Raw genomic sequence first — 20,933 nt, forward strand, 5'->3', positions numbered from 1 at the left:
TCAGCCATAAACATGTTCGCGACTTTCCCCGTTCGTGTTCCTCATCCATACCCAGCTCGTGATAACCGCACGTTCTTTCCTTCCTTTCGTCTGCCGGTGACACCGATGGTCCTTGTGTGCTTGTAAAAAGATCATGAAAAGTAAATCTTATTGCCTTGTCTGTTCTTTAAGGTGCAAATCCTTTAAGAGACAGATCCACTTATGTGTTCCACAGCTATTTGTTGCGAAATGCAGTTGTAATGTTAGTTATCATGCGTTATTATCACCTAGTATTACCATTATCTTATCAGAATCATTATTAGTATCAATATTACTATAATCATTAATATTGTAATTACTTTATAAACGTAGGACCCAAGGCTGCACTACAATCAGTAGCTGTGGAAAGATGGATTACTTTGGAATGCGAAGCTCTTTGTCGGGTCTGTACTCCTTTCAGTCTGCTGACGATAACATCCTCAATGATGGTTTGCTAGTTCACTCAGGGTGGAATCTAATAACACCTGCTCTCTCTCTCACTGTGTTTATATATATATATATATATATATATATATATATATATATATATATATATATATATATATATATATATATATATATAATTTTTTTTTTTTTTTTTTTTTTTTTTTTTTTTTTTTAATACCTCGTCGCTGTCTCCCGCGGTTGCGAGGTAGCGCAAGGAAACAGACGAAAGAAATGGCCCAACCACCCCCATACACATGTACATACACACGTCCACACACGCAAATATACATACCTACACAGCTTTCCATGGTTTACCCCGGACGCTTCACATGCCTTGATTCAATCCACTGACAGCACGTCAACCCCTGTATACCACATCGCTCCAATTCACTCTATTCCTTGCCCTCCTTTCACCCTCCTGCATGTTCAGGCCCCGATCACACAAAATCCTTTTCACTCCATCTTTCCACCTCCAATTTGGTCTCCCACTTCTCCTCGTTCCCTCCACCTCCGACACATATATCCTCTTGGTCAATCTTTCCTCACTCATTCTCTCCATGTGCCCAAACCATTTCAAAACACCCTCTTCTGCTCTCTCAACCACGCTCTTTTTATTTCCACACATCTCTCTTACCCTTACGTTACTTACTCGATCAAACCACCTCACACCACACACTGTCCTCAAACATCTCATTTCCAGCACATCCATCCTCCTGCGCACAACTCTATCCATAGCCCACGCCTCGCAACCATACAACATTGTTGGAACCACTATTCCTTCAAACATACCTATTTTTGCTTTCCGAGATAATGTTCTCGACTTCCACACATTTTTCAAGGCTCCCAAAATTTTCGCCCCCTCCCCCACCCTATGATCCACTTCCGCTTCCATGGTTCCATCCGCTGACAGATCCACTCCCAGATATCTAAAACACTTCACTTCCTCCAGTTTTTCTCCATTCAAACTCACCTCCCAATTGACTTGACCCTCAACCCTACTGTACCTAATAATATATATATATATATATATATATATATTGGAAAGGATCACAATTTTGCGCGTGATCAAGATATTCCTATGAGTCCACGGGGAAAATGAAACACGAAAAGTTCCCAAGTGCACTTTCGTGTAATAATCACATTATCAGGGGAGACACGAGAGAAATATAACAGTCAGTTCATATACATCGAAGAGACGAAGCTAAGACGCCATTAGGTTAACATGTAGTTTTGGACAATCACGCTGCTAGGACGCCATTTGGTAAACAAGTGGATGCCCGAGCTTAGGTCGGGTGTGTTCAAGTCTGGCAACAAGCGTATCGACATGAAGGGGAAGTGTTTACAGATTTTCTCGACAATAAAGCTGTCCAATTTGTATAGACCTTCACTAATATTGGTACAATTCTTTGTGTATCTAAAAATAGGAGATTCAATTATATTTCTCGTAGTACAGGATTTAGTAAATAACTGAGATGGCATTATTCCGGTCATTACACTGATCATAATTCTTAACATGACTGAAGAAGGCATTTGATTCTTGTGTTCTTTATACTATATTTACGTCTAATTGAAAGATCCTTACCAGTCTGCCCAACGTAAAACTTAACACAATTTCAATAGATGAATCCATAGAATTTTCAGTCAGTTGATTTGTATATCGGAAGAAAAAAAAAAGAAAAACAAACTAGTTTCTCAGTTTGATATTTAGATGGCGGCGTATACGCGTTAACGATATTCGGGGAATGTTCAATCCGAACGTGAATATTCATCGGGTTTCGCAGATCTGTAGAATATACCACAAAGATAATATCTCGGCATTTCACCACGAGGCAAGGATGAAACTTCCTCCCATTCTGGCGAAGACACACTCATCTTATACGGCAACAGACCACTGGGTCTTCTTCGAGGCTGCCTGTGATCGCGGATGATATCAACAACTCGCTTAATTGACAGATAATTCAAATAGATAAAAACCAGCAAACTGTTCACATGACACATGTCAGGCATTGGCTTGAGGCAAAAAGAGTTGGCAAATCTATTCTTAAACGTACTTGTAGTATTCGGTTGAACCAGCTTAACTGGGACAGTATTACGTACTTAACAATCCTCTCGGATAGAAAGTAACTTCGCTTTACTCGAGGTGAAACGTTGGCCCGCGAGTTTGAATCCATTACCGAGAGCGAAATCAGATGAATCGAGTCTTTTTTTAAAAGTAGATCGTTGTGATTTCCATCAGCGTTTTGTCTGTAGCAATGTTCATGACATGTCCTGCGAAGGAGAGACCCCCTGTGTATCTCTGCAAACAACGAGTCGAAACGTTGACGCTTCACATCCACCAACGCTTGCTTATATAACGTATATTTCTAGCACAGAAACGGAACTGGGTCGTGGGAGTTTGGTGCACCAAACAAAGAGAATTTTACGGGTGTTTGCTTAACATTGAATGTAACTGTTCGAATGTATTGTTTGCATTAATGATACCAAAGCCATATCCAGACTATGTTATCACGAGTATGAAACTAGTATTATTTTCTTTCCTCCTGACACTTTGCCATACACAAAAGCTCACTGCCTTCTTTCCTTTACATCTTAGAATTAAATGACTCTGGATAATGCTGCACTCTCTCTGATTACATTTACGAATTTCATCTCTCGTTTTAAAGATTTAACGGAAAACAAGAATGTTATATATATTACCGAATTCGGCCTGCTCGAAGTTACACCACGAGTAAAAAGTCACCTTTGGAGAGGCTGAATCATTGGGCGTACAGTCGCGGAAAAGAACTTCCCGCTTAAAGGAGTCCACCTTTCCGTGCAACTGGAAGTGATGCAGACTCTGGCTGCAGACTCCTTTTAAAAGATGTCTTGGGTAACACCAGGACTCTTAACTAGAAATTTGGTCCTATTCTTTATCTCATTCTTGTATCTCCCCTGATGATGTGATCATCACACGAAAGTGCACTTGGGACTTCGTGTTTCATTCCCCCGTGTGTGTGTGTGTGCCCTCCTCCCTACACTTACCTTGACTTTCTTCTGCTTCACGAGGAGGGCTTGTCTCGGGGACGCCTCTGGCTGTCCTACGTTCCCTCCCTCCGCCCCTTTCACGGCCTCCGCCGCCCCGTTCCTCGCTGACTGCACGAAGGGCGTCGCCCCTCTGCCTTCTGATGACCTGCAGGAGGGAGTGAGAGATGGGAAATATGGCATAAGTACAGGAATGGATCATGAACAAAGAAAAGTCATTTTTGTTGGCGTTGCCGGACTCCACCTGAAAGGCTGTATAACTGAAAGTACAGTTTCGTCAAAGACTGTCTGTATTTAAAGGAGACTACATTTCTCTGCTACTGGAAGAAGCACAACATTGTACTACAATAGCCTTTAAAAAGGAGGAGGCAATATTTCTCTGCTACTTTAGGCAGTGCAGCAGTGTGCCGCAGTAGCCTTTCAAAATAGAGGTCCTGGGTATAGCCAGGACTTTATTGTATAGAAACTGATCCAGATGTAATATAGAAAATATAAGATTTACTCGATACAAAACAAAGAACAGCTAATATCTGCTGAGGAATTGAGCATGGCTCCCTCCCATCTTCTAACCACTGCTGAGGAATTCAGCATGGCTTCCTCCCATCTTCTAACCACTGCTGAGGAATTCAGCATGGCTCCCTCCCATCTTCTAACCACGGTTGAGGCTTATGGCAAGTTTCATCAACAATGGTTGAAATGGGATGGCTTGCTTAATAGAACAGAGAATAATCTTCAGTCATCGCTGACTCGTAAGAAGCCCATAAACATTTGTACATATGTTTTCGGCATTATACAGGACACGTGGAGAGCCATCTGTATGGCAATGCTCATGAGACTTGGATGAAATATGGCCAAGATATAAAGGGGCAGATTTACGCTCACGACGCATTTTGACATCTAAAAATAATGTACAGAAAGTCAAAATCTCAACTTACACCCATAGTGAGGCACTTGCAGAAAAAAAAAGAAAGACTGACATATTTCATGACAGAAATATGGCTAAGTAATGGAAGACTTCTATACACAATGTTGTGATCTTTGCCTTCTCAACAAGAGCAGAGACGGACCAACCTACAAACATGCCTTTTATCCAACCTAATCTAACCTTATTCAACGTAACATGACGTAGCCTGGAACAACGAACGCTAGGTGTGGCGCTGGTTCGATCTTCATGTAATCCACTTCGACTAAGCTCAGAGTATGATATTGACTTCGACAATCGCCACTGTTTTCCTCTTCGTTTGGAGTGCATGCTTTCGCTCTTCTTGGATTAGCTTTCATGCAGGTGGATGACGAAAGCTGTTGGGGGGTTTTTACATCGAAGCGACTAGTAAGAGTCAGTACAGCCTGTCAAATGTAATTCGATTCCCTATTGTGTTCTAACAGCATTCATTCCCGATTGGTTCGTGTGTCCAGATGGAAGACACACTGTTTTGACCACGTTACTTATTCATCTTAAACTACTAAGTTTTTCCATTTTAGGGACAACTGACCTGAAACTTGGTAGGAGATATATATATATATATATATATATATATATATATATATATATATATATATATATATATATATATATATAATATATATAATATATAATATATTCACCGTTTTCCACGATATAACTAAAATTACTGATTAACATTTGAATGCGCCAGAGTTTTATGAACATAAATCTAAAGGCAAGAGAAGGAATTTATGTAGAGAAATCGACGTAATTGACGTAATTCATTAAACCTCACACAAAAAAAAAAAAACGTATAAAAAGAGAAAAAAGTCCATAATAAACCAGAAAATCTGAACAAGTCACAATACGGACTCGAATTTCGGTATATATTTCTTTTTCGGGGGAGTCAGGGGAACCTGACGTAGACTGAAGATATTTGGTGAATATTCTTGGTGAGTGCAGGTCGTGGGTGGGGGTGAAGGGTAGGTCGAGCAGATGGAATTACGGATAGGGTCGTGTCATGGAATCTGTAACGACCCATCCATTTACCTGGACCTTTTTGGGGTGGGGTTGGGGACCTGAGAGAGAGAGAGAGAGAGAGAGAGAGAGAGAGAGAGAGAGAGAGAGAGAGAGAGAGAGAGAGAGAGAGAGAGAGAGAGAGAGATTCAAGTAGAAGAGTCTCCTCTTGTCTTCTATCCGCCGCTCTGACGTATCACCAGCCGCCGACCGGCAACTCTGAACCAGATAATTGCATCATTAACGGCGAAGTGATCGGTTTCCTCAGTCCTGATTTCGACCTTGTCACTGTACAGCGCAATTAGCTAATGAGAAAATCCAAAGAAGGGATTATCTTCCCTGCCAGCCAGTGGTATTATCGTGGTCGTTAAAGATATCTTCCCTTATATCACACACACACACACACACATATATAACACAGATTTTCTGTCTGAGATGTTATATCCGGTTCTTGCTGCCTTTTAGATGACCACGCCAATTGAGAAGGAAATACGAGTGCGTATTCAGGGTTCCTATACGAACAAAAGGGATTATGATAAAATATGAGTCACATTTAGAAATATGAAATCAATCCTGTCCACTATGGTGACGCACGGTTTGGCTTGGTTCCAAGACATGATTTTTTTTTTCCTTTTTCCTGGATATGAACTTTATATTTCTGGTTGATTCCAATGATGGTTGATGAAGGTCTCCCCCATTCAGTCCCCGGCTGGAGCTTAGTAGATGAGGGTACGGAGGGTGCGAATCTGCTAGTATAACTCAAAAAGTTCTAAGCGATCCCAACTTTGCATGGACGCTTTACTCTGCATCTGTGGACGTACACCAATTTGAAACTGCACACTCTAGATAAATACAGAGTTACTCTCGCATGTCTACGCTCTGGACACCGACAATCTCCGCCACAATACGACTGTCAGTTACACAATTCTCATCACACGACACTCCATACCCAAGGTGGAACTTCCATGAAAGAAGACCTCCTCCTTAGCGGACGTACACTTTCACTCTGCCTAGCCCAACTTACGATATCACCACACTCCATGACGTGGAGTGTGGCGAACTTCGTGATCTCTGCAGGAACATGATACAAAAAAAGGGAGTCCTTGGGCTGCAGGATTCAAGATAGATAGATAGATAGATAGATAGATAGAGAGAGAGAGAGAGAGAGAGAGAGAGAGAGAGAGAGAGAGAGAGAGAGAGAGAGAGAGAGAGAGAGAGGAATATGGATGAAAAAGTATAAAGGACGCGATCTGGACAAACATGAGTCTCGCACGACTTACTCTGTTTCCCCCTCCTTGAGAGGAGCCAAGTTCAGCTCCTCTGGCTTCGGGTTCTTGATAATGTGGCAGTTCTCCTCTCCCCCCAGACCCATCACGTCCTCCCCCTCCTCTTCGTCCTCATCCTGTAAAAGGAAAGAAAGCTCATATATATATATATATATATATATATATATATATATATATATATATATATATATATATATATATATATATATATATATGACAATGGGTGAAAAAATGAGAACGGAAATTAAGAGGGATGGACGAGGCATACAAGATGTTATTAAAGAGATATTAAAGGTTGGTAAAAGTTCATTATCTACAACCTCGATTACAAATGCAATAATATCAATCATTATTCTTGTAATCATTATTATCATTACCAATATTTCTAGTTTTTACAAAAGAACTAAAACTATCATTACCATTAATATATTAATTGAGCTTTCTTCTATATGAATTTTGACTAATAATGAGGTTTTTAAATAGTGGAAATCGGTTAAACATTGACCTACATCGTAACTAAGCAGTAAATAAAACACGGGTTGTATTGACCGTAGGTTTTAGGCGCAAGTCTTGATTCCTCTTCTACTTAGACCATACATGTGACGCGTGGCTTGGATTTTATAGAGAGATTTCGTCTTGTTTTCTAATTCGTGCAAAAGGTTTTGTCTCTAACACCAGAGAAATGACAGTCAAACAGGTATGCGTGTGTGTTTCTGTGTGTGTGACTACTAACTGTGTTGCATGGGTGGAGTTTTACACGTGTTGCCCGGCCCCTTTACCTTGTATTTACATGCCATGTCTTTGCTACAGTGTACCCATATGTTTTGTACAATGAGGAAGTTTTTTTTACTCTCGTAAGACCCCCATATCATGAACATTCTCCATTATCGTATATATAACATTATATGTATAGTGTCTGCATGAGCCATGTCCTCAATCACACTATTCCATTCATCCACCACTCTCATACTTAAGAACTACTACTTTACATATTCATAAGTGTCTTACTTAATTTCATGTTATGGCTTATGGTTGCTTTATCCCCAGATCACTCGAAGAACTGTTCACTGTGTGTGTGTGTATGTCTTGAGTGTATGTGTAGAAGGCACGTTATTCTACACCTTATAAATCTACATGTTTAACAAATTGGATTTTTTTTTGTCAGTGTCAGTACATGTAGCGTAGAAATTCTCGCATTTAGCAAAGGCGGCTATAGGTATGGGAGACTCGAATTGTCGTTGAGAAAACAGTGACGATAGATTGAGGGAGAATTGAAGACTGAACAAACAGGATTCATTTTTTTTCGTTTTCCTCTCTTAGAGCTTCGGCGTCTGCACGTCTTCGAATCTCTGTTCATTGTTTACTTTAGCAACCAGTAAATCTCTCTCTCTCTCTCTCTCTCTCTCTCCTCTCTCTCTCTCTCTCTCTCTCTCTCTCTCTCTCTCTCTCTCTCTCTCTCTCCAAACAACGTATGTATAATCCCAAGAATTATTCCATTTGTTTTAAATTTGACGTCTATCTGTATATCTATCTCTTTTAACTACACACACACACACACACACAAATATATATATATATATATACATATATATATATATATATATATATATATATATATATATATATATATATATATATATATATATATATATTATTTCCTTATCACGTTTGCAGTATTTAACCACAAGACCTCTAACTCATGTTTAGAATTGGTTGAGAGGGCCGGCCTGAAGAAGCCACTTCCACTAGGCTGAAGTTTTATATCCACATATGATCCCTCCCCTTCATACAAGTACCCTCCACATCCCAAGAGGAAAATTAAACCACAGAACGATTCTTGGAAACTCCATCTAAAGCGAATTTCGTGAAAATACATCATCCGACCTCTAACACTATGAAAGATCTTCATTTTTTTTCTGTCTCTTATTTTCCAAGAGAGACGATATACCTCACGTATTAATTGGTCGTATCCCCCCTCCCCACCCTTTCCGTGTTTACCCTCGCTAGAGGGGAATGTGAAAATCAAGTTACGAGATGCAATGCTGGCGCGACATGCGCTTAGCCCTGCCGACCGCACTGATTGAATGTGGTTCCCGAAGACAAACGAAATTATCTTCAAATTTAGTTCTCGTCTGGGGGGCGCGCGTTAGTCGTGCCTGGGTGAGTCTGTGAGAGAGAGCGAGTAAGGGAGAGAGAGAGAGATGTGGAAAGGGAAAGAGGGAATGGGGTCAGTTTTGGGGTTTCTAGGGAGAGAGATGGGTAGCTAAGGGTATGGTGGAGTGGGAAAGGAAGGGATTGAGATAAGGGAGGGTGGGAAAGAGACGCTGGGAAAGGAAACCTAGAAGGAAAGGAGGAGGAGGAAGATTTTAAAAGAGGGAAGTGGGAGGGTGTGAGGCAGGAAACGAATAGAGAAGAGAGGGTAAAAAAAAAAGATAGAAGGAGCAGATGTAGAATACTGAAAGGACACGAAAGTAGTAGAAGGTAAGGGGAGGAAGAGGAAGGAGTGGAGGTCGAAAAATAGTGAGTGGTATAATAAAATATGAGACGCTGAAGAAGATAAGAGGATATAATAGCGAAGGAAAGGGAAGGTGAGGAAGTAAGTAAGGATGATAATATAAAGACAATGACAATGTAAGGATACACAAGTAAAGAAAGAAAGGTTAGATGGGGCACCCCAGAAGAAGAAAAAAATGATGAAGAAAATAGACGTAAGATTGCAAAAGAAAAAAGAAAAGATGTCAAGAAGAAAAAAGACGAGAGAGAGAGAGAGAGAGAGAGAGAGAGAGAGAGAGAGAGAGAGAGAGAGAGAGAGAGAGAGAGAGAGAGAGAGAGAGAGAGACACGTTAGGAGGATGGCTCAGCTCAGGAGCCAGGCAGATTACAGTAAGAACCTTTGAATCACTTGACGGGTTTCTTCTCCTGATTAGAGGTAGGGCACACTAGGAGCTTTCCCTTTACCTCCTCTCCTTCCTCCCGCCTTCCCGCCCCGCCCCTGACCAGCCCGGCCAATGGAGACGTCCCTCCTGCTGGGGGCGGGCACCAAAATATTGCAGCTGATTTTCGCCGGCTCTCACAAGGGCTTTAAAAAGACCGTACCTCACTACGTGTAGATGAAAGAATATAAGAATAAATCTGTCATACGTTAGTAAGGGCCTTTTTCACACACGCGCATATATATATATATATATATATATATATATATATATATATATATATATATATATATATATATATATATATATATATATTATTTTTTTTTTTTCTCCAAAAGAAGGAAAGAGAAGAGGGCCAGGTGATGATATTCCCTCAAAGGCCCAGTTCTCTGTTCTTAACGCTACCTCGCTAATGCGGGAAACGGCGAATAGTATGATATAATATATATATATATATATATATATATATATATATATATATATATATATATATATTTATTAAAAATCAATTTCTTTGTATATCTATTTTCCCAGAATGCGACTGGAAATGTGAATTTTTTTTTTTTTTTTTTTTTTTTTTTTTTTTTTGAGAGAACGCAAGCAGTGGCTCCGCTCACGCCGACTACCGGGCAGGTCGTCATTCAACAAGAACATTTTTGGAAGCGAATGGATTAATCTTTTTCTATTTCTTTTTCCCGATGGAAAGGGATTAAACGCGAGTGACGTTCGCATGGCTTCGACAGTCGGAAGTCACGTTACCGGTATTAAAGGGTTGGGGGGGGAGGAGGAGTTCACGAGAGAGAGAGAGAGAGAGAGAGAGAGAGAGAGAGAGAGAGAGAGAGAGAGAGAGAGAGACCCCTACAACGAGATCTTTGACAGGGTTAGCGGGTAGCGATCACCGCTTGTCTCGCTTGGTAAATAGTAGTACGTCTCAGAGAGAGAGAGAGAGAGAGAGAGAGAGAGAGAGAGAGAGAGAGAGAGAGAGAGAGAGAGAGAGAGAGAGAGCTGACCTGGCTGTTGCTGGTGTTGTTGGTGTTCTTGTCTTCGTCAATAAGCGCCGATGATTTGGTTGGTGGGAGGGCGACCTCTGTGCCTAGGGTGGTCTCCGCCAACATTCTGGTCTGGGCTACGTTTTCTATGACGCTGCCTGCTTTGATTTCGCTCACTTTCGGCTTCTTCATTTTTGCCCGTTCTTTTAACGCCTGTAAAGAGGAAAAGACAAGGTTGTTAGTTCCATCAATCTCGTGAAAGAAATCCTGAATGAACATCTATCTTTCTATTTCGTGATGTAAGTGAACCATATGGTGAAAGTGATTGGGCATTAAGCAGTGGATGGAAAGAGGATTCAAAGATGGGTATGTTTGATGGCACAGTAGTCCCGACGGTGCTGTGGTATGGGTGCGAGTCATGGCTCCTCATAGCAGAGGTACGGGAAAGGCTGTGTGTGTTAGAAATGAAGTATCTGACAACAGTATGTGGTGTGAGGAAGGTTAATCGAGGAAGTAATAAAGCGTGAGACAGACGTATGATGGTAAGCGAAGTATGCTTGGGTAAACAACAAGGCAGTGTGTGCTGAAACGATACATATATCATATATATAGTGTCTTCTGTGAGGATGTATAGGTGGACAGTGTCAAATGCTTTTTTGATGATTATGGCCACTAATATCGTGCGGGAAGGGGGTTGTGGTTGATTGAAGCCATCTTTGATATTCTGTGTAAGTTCTGTATGTAGTGTGGTGGCTGAACGGTTGGGTTGGAAGCCAAAGTGTGCAGATAAGAGTGGGATATTTTGCTTTATTCAGTTGTGGATCAATTTTCAACAGTTTGGGTATTTAAGACAGAAGTGATATACTGCCGTACGAGGAAGGGAAGTCTGGTGGTCTGTCGGGTTTTAAGATGAGTATTATGCTGAATAGTTTACAGAAACCAAAGATTTTGATAGGTAACCAGGAATGGTTAAGGATACTTGTAAGTGCATGGACTATTTCTCATTCATATGAAAGATAGATATCAAAAAATGAGATTAGGCCAGAAAAAGAAACCTGTATCATCGCTCTCATCACACGAAGATATACGAACAAAAATCATCCAGTTTTTTTAATATTTCACCAATTCAAGCATGCGATACTTTCTTTTATCCAAATAAATTTTTGAGAAATTATTATAGTTTCCTTGGTTCATTTAGGTAAACAGACAGGTATTCAACTACGGGTAGTGTCTTCATTCCTAAAGTGATAGTGTAATTTCTTTATTCGTAATCCTTTTGCGCAACATAACTCTTTAAGTACAATCGCACTCCTTGATTTAAACTAAACTACTTAAGTGCAATAAACTTAATTCGTATAACACAGTTCCTCAAATATAATTTAACACCTGGAGTGCGATTAAATTCTATAAGTTAAAGTCACTTCTATGAGTGCAAGTTAACGCTAAGAAAAGGACCTTAATCCTTGAGTATTATTCATCTCTTTAGTCTAACTCCAACTTTACGTAAAAATGGAACTTTTCCTTCCTTCTTAGAACATGGTTACAGCGTATCCTAAAGAAAGGAACTTGTTTCAGTGTTTCATACTGCTATATTATCCTTTTGACTCGTACAATTTCGATCTTTTTTATACTCCTCAATTTCCATTTTCTTGAGCATTCTAATCTCATTTCTTTTATTCAATCACTAATATAGCGTCAAGATAAGATCCACCAGTGATATCCAATCTTGCTAATATATAGCATTTAATAGGACGTGTTTTCGGGGTCTGTTCTGCCAGCTCCCTTATTTTGGTTCTCTTTCTTCCTTGTTCCTCTCTGGGCGGTCTATTTACGGAATAGGCAACAGATCAACCACTTCCTCTTCTTTCCTCATCAACAAAGGCGTCCAACAAGGTTCTTCCTTATCTCCTGCACGTATTCTTATTTTCAGTAACAATCTACTCTCTTCAGTAACTAAACCAATTCACTTATTCGCTAGTGACTTGTCACTACCCGCCATCTTTTCCTTCATATCTGGTCCCATCTTTTCTTTTTTCGGTCTACGTCTCGTCAAAGCCACCTCTTTAAACTCGGATCTGGACAAGGGTTCCCGATGGGGATGACATAACCCTCCACGGTTTATTGCCTCTGAACTTAATTTCTTCCTTTTTTTTTGTCTTCTGAAACTCAATACAACTTTCCCCATCTCCTTTGATGGCTCACAAACTCACTCCCTCGCTCAACACAGTAAACACGACTGGCATCATCTTGGCATCTGGTCAATCTCAGAATACCGTCGAGAAAAAGACTGAGAGAGTCCTGCATAGATATCAGAGATTCCTCCCTAAAAAGTTGCTCCGATTATGCGAAGGGCTGATTATTCTACGTATAGAGTAATGCCTTCACATTTGGGGCAGCTATACCTTCATAACAGAATTGAGTCTGGAGCAAACAGACTTATCAGCTCTTCCAGTGTGACCTTGAGAAATTGAAACCCACACTCCCTACTCCGCACTAATGAAACTCTTTCCCTCTTCTACAGGTAAGACTTCGATGTTCGCTCCTGAGATCTGGCTCCATGGTTGCCTCCGCGATTACATAGCACCAGGTGAGTGAATAAGTCACGAGCTCAAGAGTGGGCCGTTGTAGCGTCTATTTCTTTCCCTACACAGCCAAATGAAGGAACTACGTATTCATTTTTTCCCACCACAACACCAACGACCTGAGCCTTTAAGAAAGAAAAGGTTTTCCCACTTCCCTTAAAAATTAAATTCTTGGCTTACTATTATTTTTCCTTCCTCGTATTTCTCTATTTCTTCAACATCATCAACATAATCGTACTCGTGCGTTTCAAGGCAAAACCTCAAGCAGTATTTTTCTTCGCGATCGAAACCTTTAATAAGGAATAAGGACAACTCAACTCCTCGAGTACATCTTAACTCCTCGAGTACAACTTAACTCTTTGAGTACACATTAATCCTTCGACAGTACTACTTGCTGCCTGAAGTAAATTTTGTTCTCTTGGTTCCAACTTAAGATCTTTTCCCACAGTGTAACTCCTTTGGTAACATCGAAATAAATTTGCATATGGTGACTTAACTCCGTGACCTAACCTATGAACTTAACCTATTAACACTGTGACTTGACTCCGTGACCTAACCTATTAACACTGTGACTTGACTTATTGACCCTCTGACTTCATCTATTATCCCTGTCACTCAGCCTAATAACACTGTGACTTAACCTATTACTCGTGACTTTACCTATTAACACTGTGACTTAGCCTATTACCCGTGACTTTACCTATCAATCATGTGACTTAAACCATTAGACCTTTGACTTACCCTATCATATCTTTGACTTAACCTATTAACCCTGTGACTTAACCTATTAGTCCATTGACTTAACATATTTATCCGGTGACTTGACCAGTCAAATCTCGGGCTTAACCTATTAGAGATTTGACTTAATCCCTTGTACCCCATTAACTGGAACTAGGAACATAACCCACTCATGACTGGTCTTGTAAGCCCCATAACACCATGAACTTGGATGACTGAAATAAAGGTCTCCTTCAAGATTTAGAAGACGTGTGCTTTCGTCGCATTACACATGACAACTACAAAATGGACGTTAGCAAATGCGGCCCTTCGCCTAATCCTGGCGCTTCCTCGCTAAAGCGGGAAACGGCTCTCAGATATGGAGGAAAAAAAAAAAGTTGTTTTCTACAAGTAGACTATCTCTTCTTCCTAAGGAAGTAATTGATTTTCTGGCTGTAGAATAGATAGATGGATAGATAGATAGATGGATGGATGGATAGATAAACAGACATAGATAGAGAGAGAGACAGAGACGGCCTGACAGACAGAAACAAGACAGACAGAATGAAAAGAAAAACGAGGAGCGAAGCTCATGACATAATCTGGAGGGGGAGATATTTACAGGTAGGAGCCAGAGACAGAGTCGTAAAGTTAATTGATTTTCTTTAATGAATTTCCAGGAAGCAGGTGGGTAATGAGTCCTTTTTAACTCTTTACCTGAGTCGTGAGCAATGTCTTAATTGAAAACAGGATGCCGAGGTACAGGTTACTCGGGGGAAGGGGGATGGGAGAGAGAGAGAGAGAGAGAGAGAGAGAGAGAGAGAGAGAGAGAGAGAGAGAGAGAGAGAGAGAGAGAGAGAGAGAGAGAGAGAGAGAGAGAGAGAGAGAGAGAGAGAGAGAGAGAGAGAGTGCCCGTTGGCCCATGTTATCTGTTTCTGAACTTAGATTGATTAAATTTGTACCCTAAGTGGATAAGGTAAAGATAGAACGGCAGGAGATCCCCGCCCCCATCTCTCTCTCTCCCTCTTTCTCGATCACGCTTCACACACAATTTCAACAACAGACGGGTGTACAAAGAAAGGTAGAAAAAAAATAATGCACTGGCGAAGTAAGCCTGCATGGACATCAATAGGAGAGAAGGAAAGAGGAAAACCTTTTATAAATCTTACTCCATTGATCCCATCCTCAGCTGCTCTTTTGTTTATTGTCGAGGTTTGGATTGAGGAAATAGATTCTGTATATAATGTCTTTGCTTTGTATTTTAGTACACACCTTCGCTGATGATTCTATGTCTCAATGATTTTTGAAGGTATGTATAATTTTTTGCACTACCGACGTTTGACGATAAATTATTCCAATGTTCGTTGGATTTATTTCCAGAGAAACATCTTCCCACGTCAGTGTCACATATTCTAGCTTCAAGTCTCGTTTCATTTGTGCTAGTATCTGTATTCCCTTGTATCTCTGAAGGGTCTTCGTGATTTACGTCGTCGAAATCATTTCATGATTTTGAAAACATGTATCAGGTCACCACGAAGTCTTCGCTTCTCAAGAGTAAATACATCTACTCATCTTAGCGTCTCTTTGTCCGCCAGGGTTCTCTGAGAAAGAATTAGTTTTGACACTCATCTCTGTACTCGTTCCAGTTTTTTCCCCTATGTTTCTTGAAGTCTGGTGACCAGATGTGGAGTGCATAATCAAGGTGAGATCTTATTGCAGCACTAAAAAGGATCAGAATTGTTTAGGGTGGTATGTAGTCTATATTCATACCTATGCAACCTAGCATTCGATTACCTTTTTAAGTTAACTGGGTTATATACTGTTCAGCCTAATGACCATTCTGCGATCTTTGTCTTCCTTTACTTCATTTAGCGCATTTCCAAATATTTGATGATTGTGTTTTAGTATTCTTATCTTCCAAGTGTAGAGCTTTAAATCTATATACATTACATTCCCTCTTCCATTTGTCTATATTGATTGTTTAAGATCTCTTTTTCAAATATTTCGCAACCCTCTCCATTTACGGATCTTCCCCATAGTCTTATATCGTCCAGAAATTTGGAGATCGTAGACACGAGATCTATATTCGAGATCGCTGATACAAAAAGTTACGAAAAGAAGAGGGTCAAGGACCAACCTCTGTGGCACACCACTTGTCACGTTCAGCCAGTCTGAGGCTCCCTCATTCAAAACTACACTTTCCTTTTTGTAGGGGAGCCAGTCACTTATCCATGCACCTAGTTTGTCCCCTTATTCTACGTGATTTTGATTTTGATAGCAACCTCTTGCGTGGTATTTTATCCAATGCCTTTGGAAAGTCTAGGTAATTTTGATTCCGCAATAGCAGAGTGCCGTGCTGAAAGACTTGGTGAATTTGTTAGGCAACGATGTTTGTGATATAGAAATGTCATTTCTGTTGCATCATGTTTTCCATCGTATTACCCAGAAGAGAGAGAGAGAGAGAGCGAGAGAGAGTAGAGGGGGGTGCGTAGTAAATTATGAAGAAAAAAAAATATTAAGGAAACGGTGTTAAAAGACATATATCCCGACCCCACCCCATGGGCCTGCACCTGACAACCCACAGACTCGGGAGTACGTCATAAATAACACGAGACGAAGCATCAGCCGGACACCCACACCCAATAAATCAATGATGTTCCTTCCTCCTCTCCCTCCTCCTCACCACCGTAGTCGTACCGGACATCTTGAAAAATCACCCCTTGTTCAAGATGGATAATGTCTGGATTACTTACAAATTTCTCTCTCTCTCTCTCTCTCTCTCTCTCTCTCTCTCTCTCTCTCGCTTGGCTATCTTTTCTTCCCTCTTTTTAAGGGGACTGTAATTTTTTTGTTCCTTTCACGTATTGTTAGGGTTAGGCCACCTCGCCTGGGCCTTGGGCCATGGATCTGTGTATCTAAGTAATAACCCCTCTCTCTCTCTCTCTCTCTCTCTCTCTCTCTCTCTCTCTCTCTCTCTCTCTCTCTCTCTCTAAGAACGAGAGGTTGATCCACGGTTTACCTCAGATGGACTGATCAATCGCGTTCAGTTGTTCTGTCTGTTCCCTTCAAGTAACTGTCATTTGGTGTCTGATACCTGGACAGAATCAGTTCAGTATTCCATAGTACAGAAGAGAAATGGGTCTGGTGTATGTGTAAGAAGTATTGAGGAGTAAAACTCCTCTGAACTGTTGGCAAAATAAAGAGTAAGTTGATCGTGTTAAAAGGAGCGGCGATTCCTCTTGTTGGTGAGGAACAAGGTGGCTTTAGGGAAATTGATCCCGTTTAAAGGATTTGTGAATCACCTTGCCAGTGAGGAACAAGGATGGTTTTGGGGTCACTGATCCTGTTAAAAGGATGAGTGAACCCTTTGCTGGTGAGGGACAGAGGGGGATTTAGGTTCACTGATCGAGTTAAAAGGATTAGTGATTCTCCTTATTGGTGAGGGACAAGGGTGGGGGATTATGGTAATTGATCGAGTTAAAAGAATTAGTGAACCCACTTGCTGGTGAGGGACAAAGGGGGTCTAGGATAACTAATAGAGTTAAAAGGATTCGTGATTCTCCTTGCTGGTGAGGAACAAGGTGCCGGTTTCAGAAGGGAAGAAGGTGTGGTGTAGACTAGGTTTTTCTAAACTTCAACCAGTATTGGGGAAAGTTTTAGGAAGGGGGGAGAGAAGAAAACAGGAGTGACACGGAGCATCTGTGAGCAGGAAGGAAGGTACCTTTAGAAGTCCTTTGTAGTGTTCTTAAAAGCTTTTGTAACTGTGGCAGTTGCACGTCTGAGGAGTAAAGTATCAGTGTGTGACTGAAATAAATGAGAGAAGTTCCTTCACGCTGTGTATCGTCTACCTGAGTACTGACTCGTTTCCTTCTTGTATAGATGGGACATTACATGACGCACAGACTGTGGTGTGATTGGCTACCAAAGAGAAAGAAGATGGGTCAAAACGCAGCTGCTATATTGAAGATACTACGCTATGCTGTAACATACACTATGCTGTTTCACACGCTGTGTTGGATGACATGCTGTGCTGTTAAATTACGCTGTGCTTTTAAGATACTCTATGCTGTTAGATTACGCTGTGCTGTTACATACGCCATGCTGTTAGATAAGCGCTGAAGAAAGATCGGATAGAATGATTTGCTCTGTTTAATGATGCATATAAGAGGAGGATGCTGAAAGTGAATACAAATGTTATATTTCATCTTCGGGCGGAAGATAGCAAGGTCGGACTGCCGTACGGTCAAGCGAAGATCCGGAGGTCGTGGAGATAAGATTTTGCATAATGTGGAAGTAAAGTCTTGATCTGGAAAGCTGGGTTTGAAAGTAGAGTCCTGCAAGGACAGTAAAAAAAAAAAAGTGAATTAAAAGCTCTCGTGAAAGATAAAAACAATAAATGTGGGTTGTGGAATACCCTGGGCATGAAGTACTTGTCCCGTCGCTGATATATGGCTGTGAAACCCTAGCGTGAAGAGAAAAGGATATTCAAAAGATAAGGATAGTGGAGATGGATAGCTTGCGTAACAACAACACGTTGGACGGATACAATGAAGATTTGAGAAAGTTATGTCTCGGACTGATGAGGTCATTCTCAAAGACGCATGGGTGAAAGTCTTCTACTGTGGTATAGTCCTGTGGGACGTATGGCGGATAGGTCAAGAAGATATACAGGGAGGATAGATGTACCAGAGGATAGATGTAGTGGCAAGCAAGAATTTGGGGCTTGACATATTTCGAAATGTGTGAGAGCAATGAATGGAGACCAGACGCAATGGGAGTGTATTGTGTATAGAAGTGGCGTGAATCGAAAATCTGGTCTTGATCTAAACCATTTCGTGAAGTGTGAGAGCAATGAATGGAGACCAGACGCAATGGGAGTGTATTGTGTATAGAAGTGGTGTGAATCGAGAATCTGGTCTTGATCTAAACCATTTTGTGTAGAATCGGAAAATACGAAGCACTTTCTTAACCGTGGAAGTTCATTTGTCACTTAAACACCGGACATGGGTTGAGGTGTGAGATAATTGGGGTCCAAAGAGATCCTGTGACGTGTATATCCCATTATAGTGGAAACCGTGTAATGTTTCCAGATATTTACAGAAATAGAGAGATAGACATGGAGATAGAAAGATGGTTATATACGAACATAGACGGATAAATATTTAGAGAGACATACATACGCACATACATACATATATAGATAAAAAAAGACGGATAGATGATAGATAGGTATATGTAGACAGATAGACACAGACAATCAGTCAGTCAAACAGACAGAAGCTATGGACTCTATATCCTCCGTCGACTTGAGACATTCGAACACCCTTGCTATAGAAACCAAAGCCAGCAACACAGCTTCTGTTCCCTCCAGTTCCATCACTGTCTCCCATCTCCCCACCTGGTTTCCTGCCTTACACACCATACAGACTGCTAGAAAAGGTGCAGAAAACGGGTAAGCACCTATCTGACAGTGCAGGAAGAGGCGACTGCACCATCCCCGTCACCTTTTGACACTTTGATATCTCTCGTCCCCGAGTTGCTGTTCGTTTCTGTTTGTGTTCAGACTTTCATTGTAGTTAATTAGATTACGGGGTTATTAATGATTATCATTATCATAGCATTTAATGCCATGAACACCATAACCACACAGCGGTTACCGCCAGCACCACAACTACCACAACTATCCTTATTCACGCTATGACCACAACAACTATTACACCAGAATCACAACCAACACCTCTACAGCTTACACCTTCTACACATCTACACCAACAATACTACAGTGTGCTCCACAACCTGTACATCTACCACAGTCGCCACCACAACCATCAGATCTACGACAACCAACACTCGAGCAACCACATTTACCACAACCAGCATCACAGTCATTAAAAAACACCACGACCATCATCACAAACACAACGTCTGCTACAACCAGCATTACAAACCACCACATCTACCACAACCAGCACCGCAACCACCACATCTACTACCACTAACGCCACAACCACCATACACCTACCATTATTAGCACTACACCCACCGTATACTTTGCTCACAACAACACCACCACCCATCACTACCCACCACAGCCAAGGACACAAGGGGTGAGCCATAAATCAAAGTTAATGGGACACAACCTTTGCAGTCAAGTTTATATGACCAACAGATTATCTAACCAATGACATGGAAAACGTTTAAGGAGCTTAAATGGACTTTCTCTAATATCTCCCCATTTCTTTTCCACCTCAGCTCTCCTAAAATACAAAAGCTTTATAAATTTAAGGACAAAACTTAATTTTTTTTCCTCCCCTCCTTTTCTTTTACTCTCCCAAAACAAAAGGGATATAATTTACTATCAAGGTTAGTTCGTGCGGTGTTCTCTGGGGGGGGATGGGAGGGGAGGGGTGGGGTGAGTTATTTAAGGGGGTGTTTTTGACCACCATAAAAGGAATATTGATTTACGACCCACTGGGGGTCAGTTTAGTGCCTGCTCCAGACAGATTGGCTTGGCTTGGCTAGAGAGAGAGAGAGAGAGAGAGAGAGAGAGAGAGAGAGAGAGAGAGAGAGAGATGTAAACACAGGCTACATTTGCCATAGCTTGACGAAAACTGTCTTTCTCTCTTTTTTCACAAATATATATATATATATATATATATATATATATATATATATATATATATATATATATATATATATATATATATATATATATTATTTATTTATTATACTTTGTCGCTGTCTCCCGCGTTAGCGAAGTAGTGCAAGGAAACAGACGAAAGAATGGCCCAACCCATCCACATGTGTATACATACACGTCCACACACGCACATATAACAACTGATCCACACATCCTCTACCACTTCTGAAACCACACTGCTCTTCCCCAATCTAATGCTCTGTACATGCCTTCACCCTCTCAATCAATACCCTCCCATATAATTTCCCAGGAATACTCAACAAACTAATACCTCTGTAATT

At 40.9% G+C, this 20,933-nt stretch overlaps 1 protein-coding gene across 1 annotated transcript in view; it reads right to left on the reverse strand.

Moving 5' to 3' along the window:
* The window catches only part of Dop2R (dopamine D2-like receptor), an 80,280-nt gene that overhangs the window by 18,213 nt on the left and 41,134 nt on the right, over positions 1-20,933 (reverse strand). Inside the window, exons 3-5 of the mRNA XM_071683409.1 lie at positions 10,675-10,866; positions 6,727-6,848; positions 3,487-3,634 (exon numbers count right to left, since the gene is read on the reverse strand). Coding sequence (XP_071539510.1) covers positions 3,487-3,634; positions 6,727-6,848; positions 10,675-10,866 — 462 coding nt within the window. The remainder of the gene's footprint in view (positions 1-3,486; positions 3,635-6,726; positions 6,849-10,674; positions 10,867-20,933) is intronic.

This window comes from Panulirus ornatus, chromosome 3 (genome assembly GCF_036320965.1).
Source record: "Panulirus ornatus isolate Po-2019 chromosome 3, ASM3632096v1, whole genome shotgun sequence".
Lineage (NCBI taxonomy): Eukaryota > Metazoa > Arthropoda > Malacostraca > Decapoda > Palinuridae > Panulirus > Panulirus ornatus.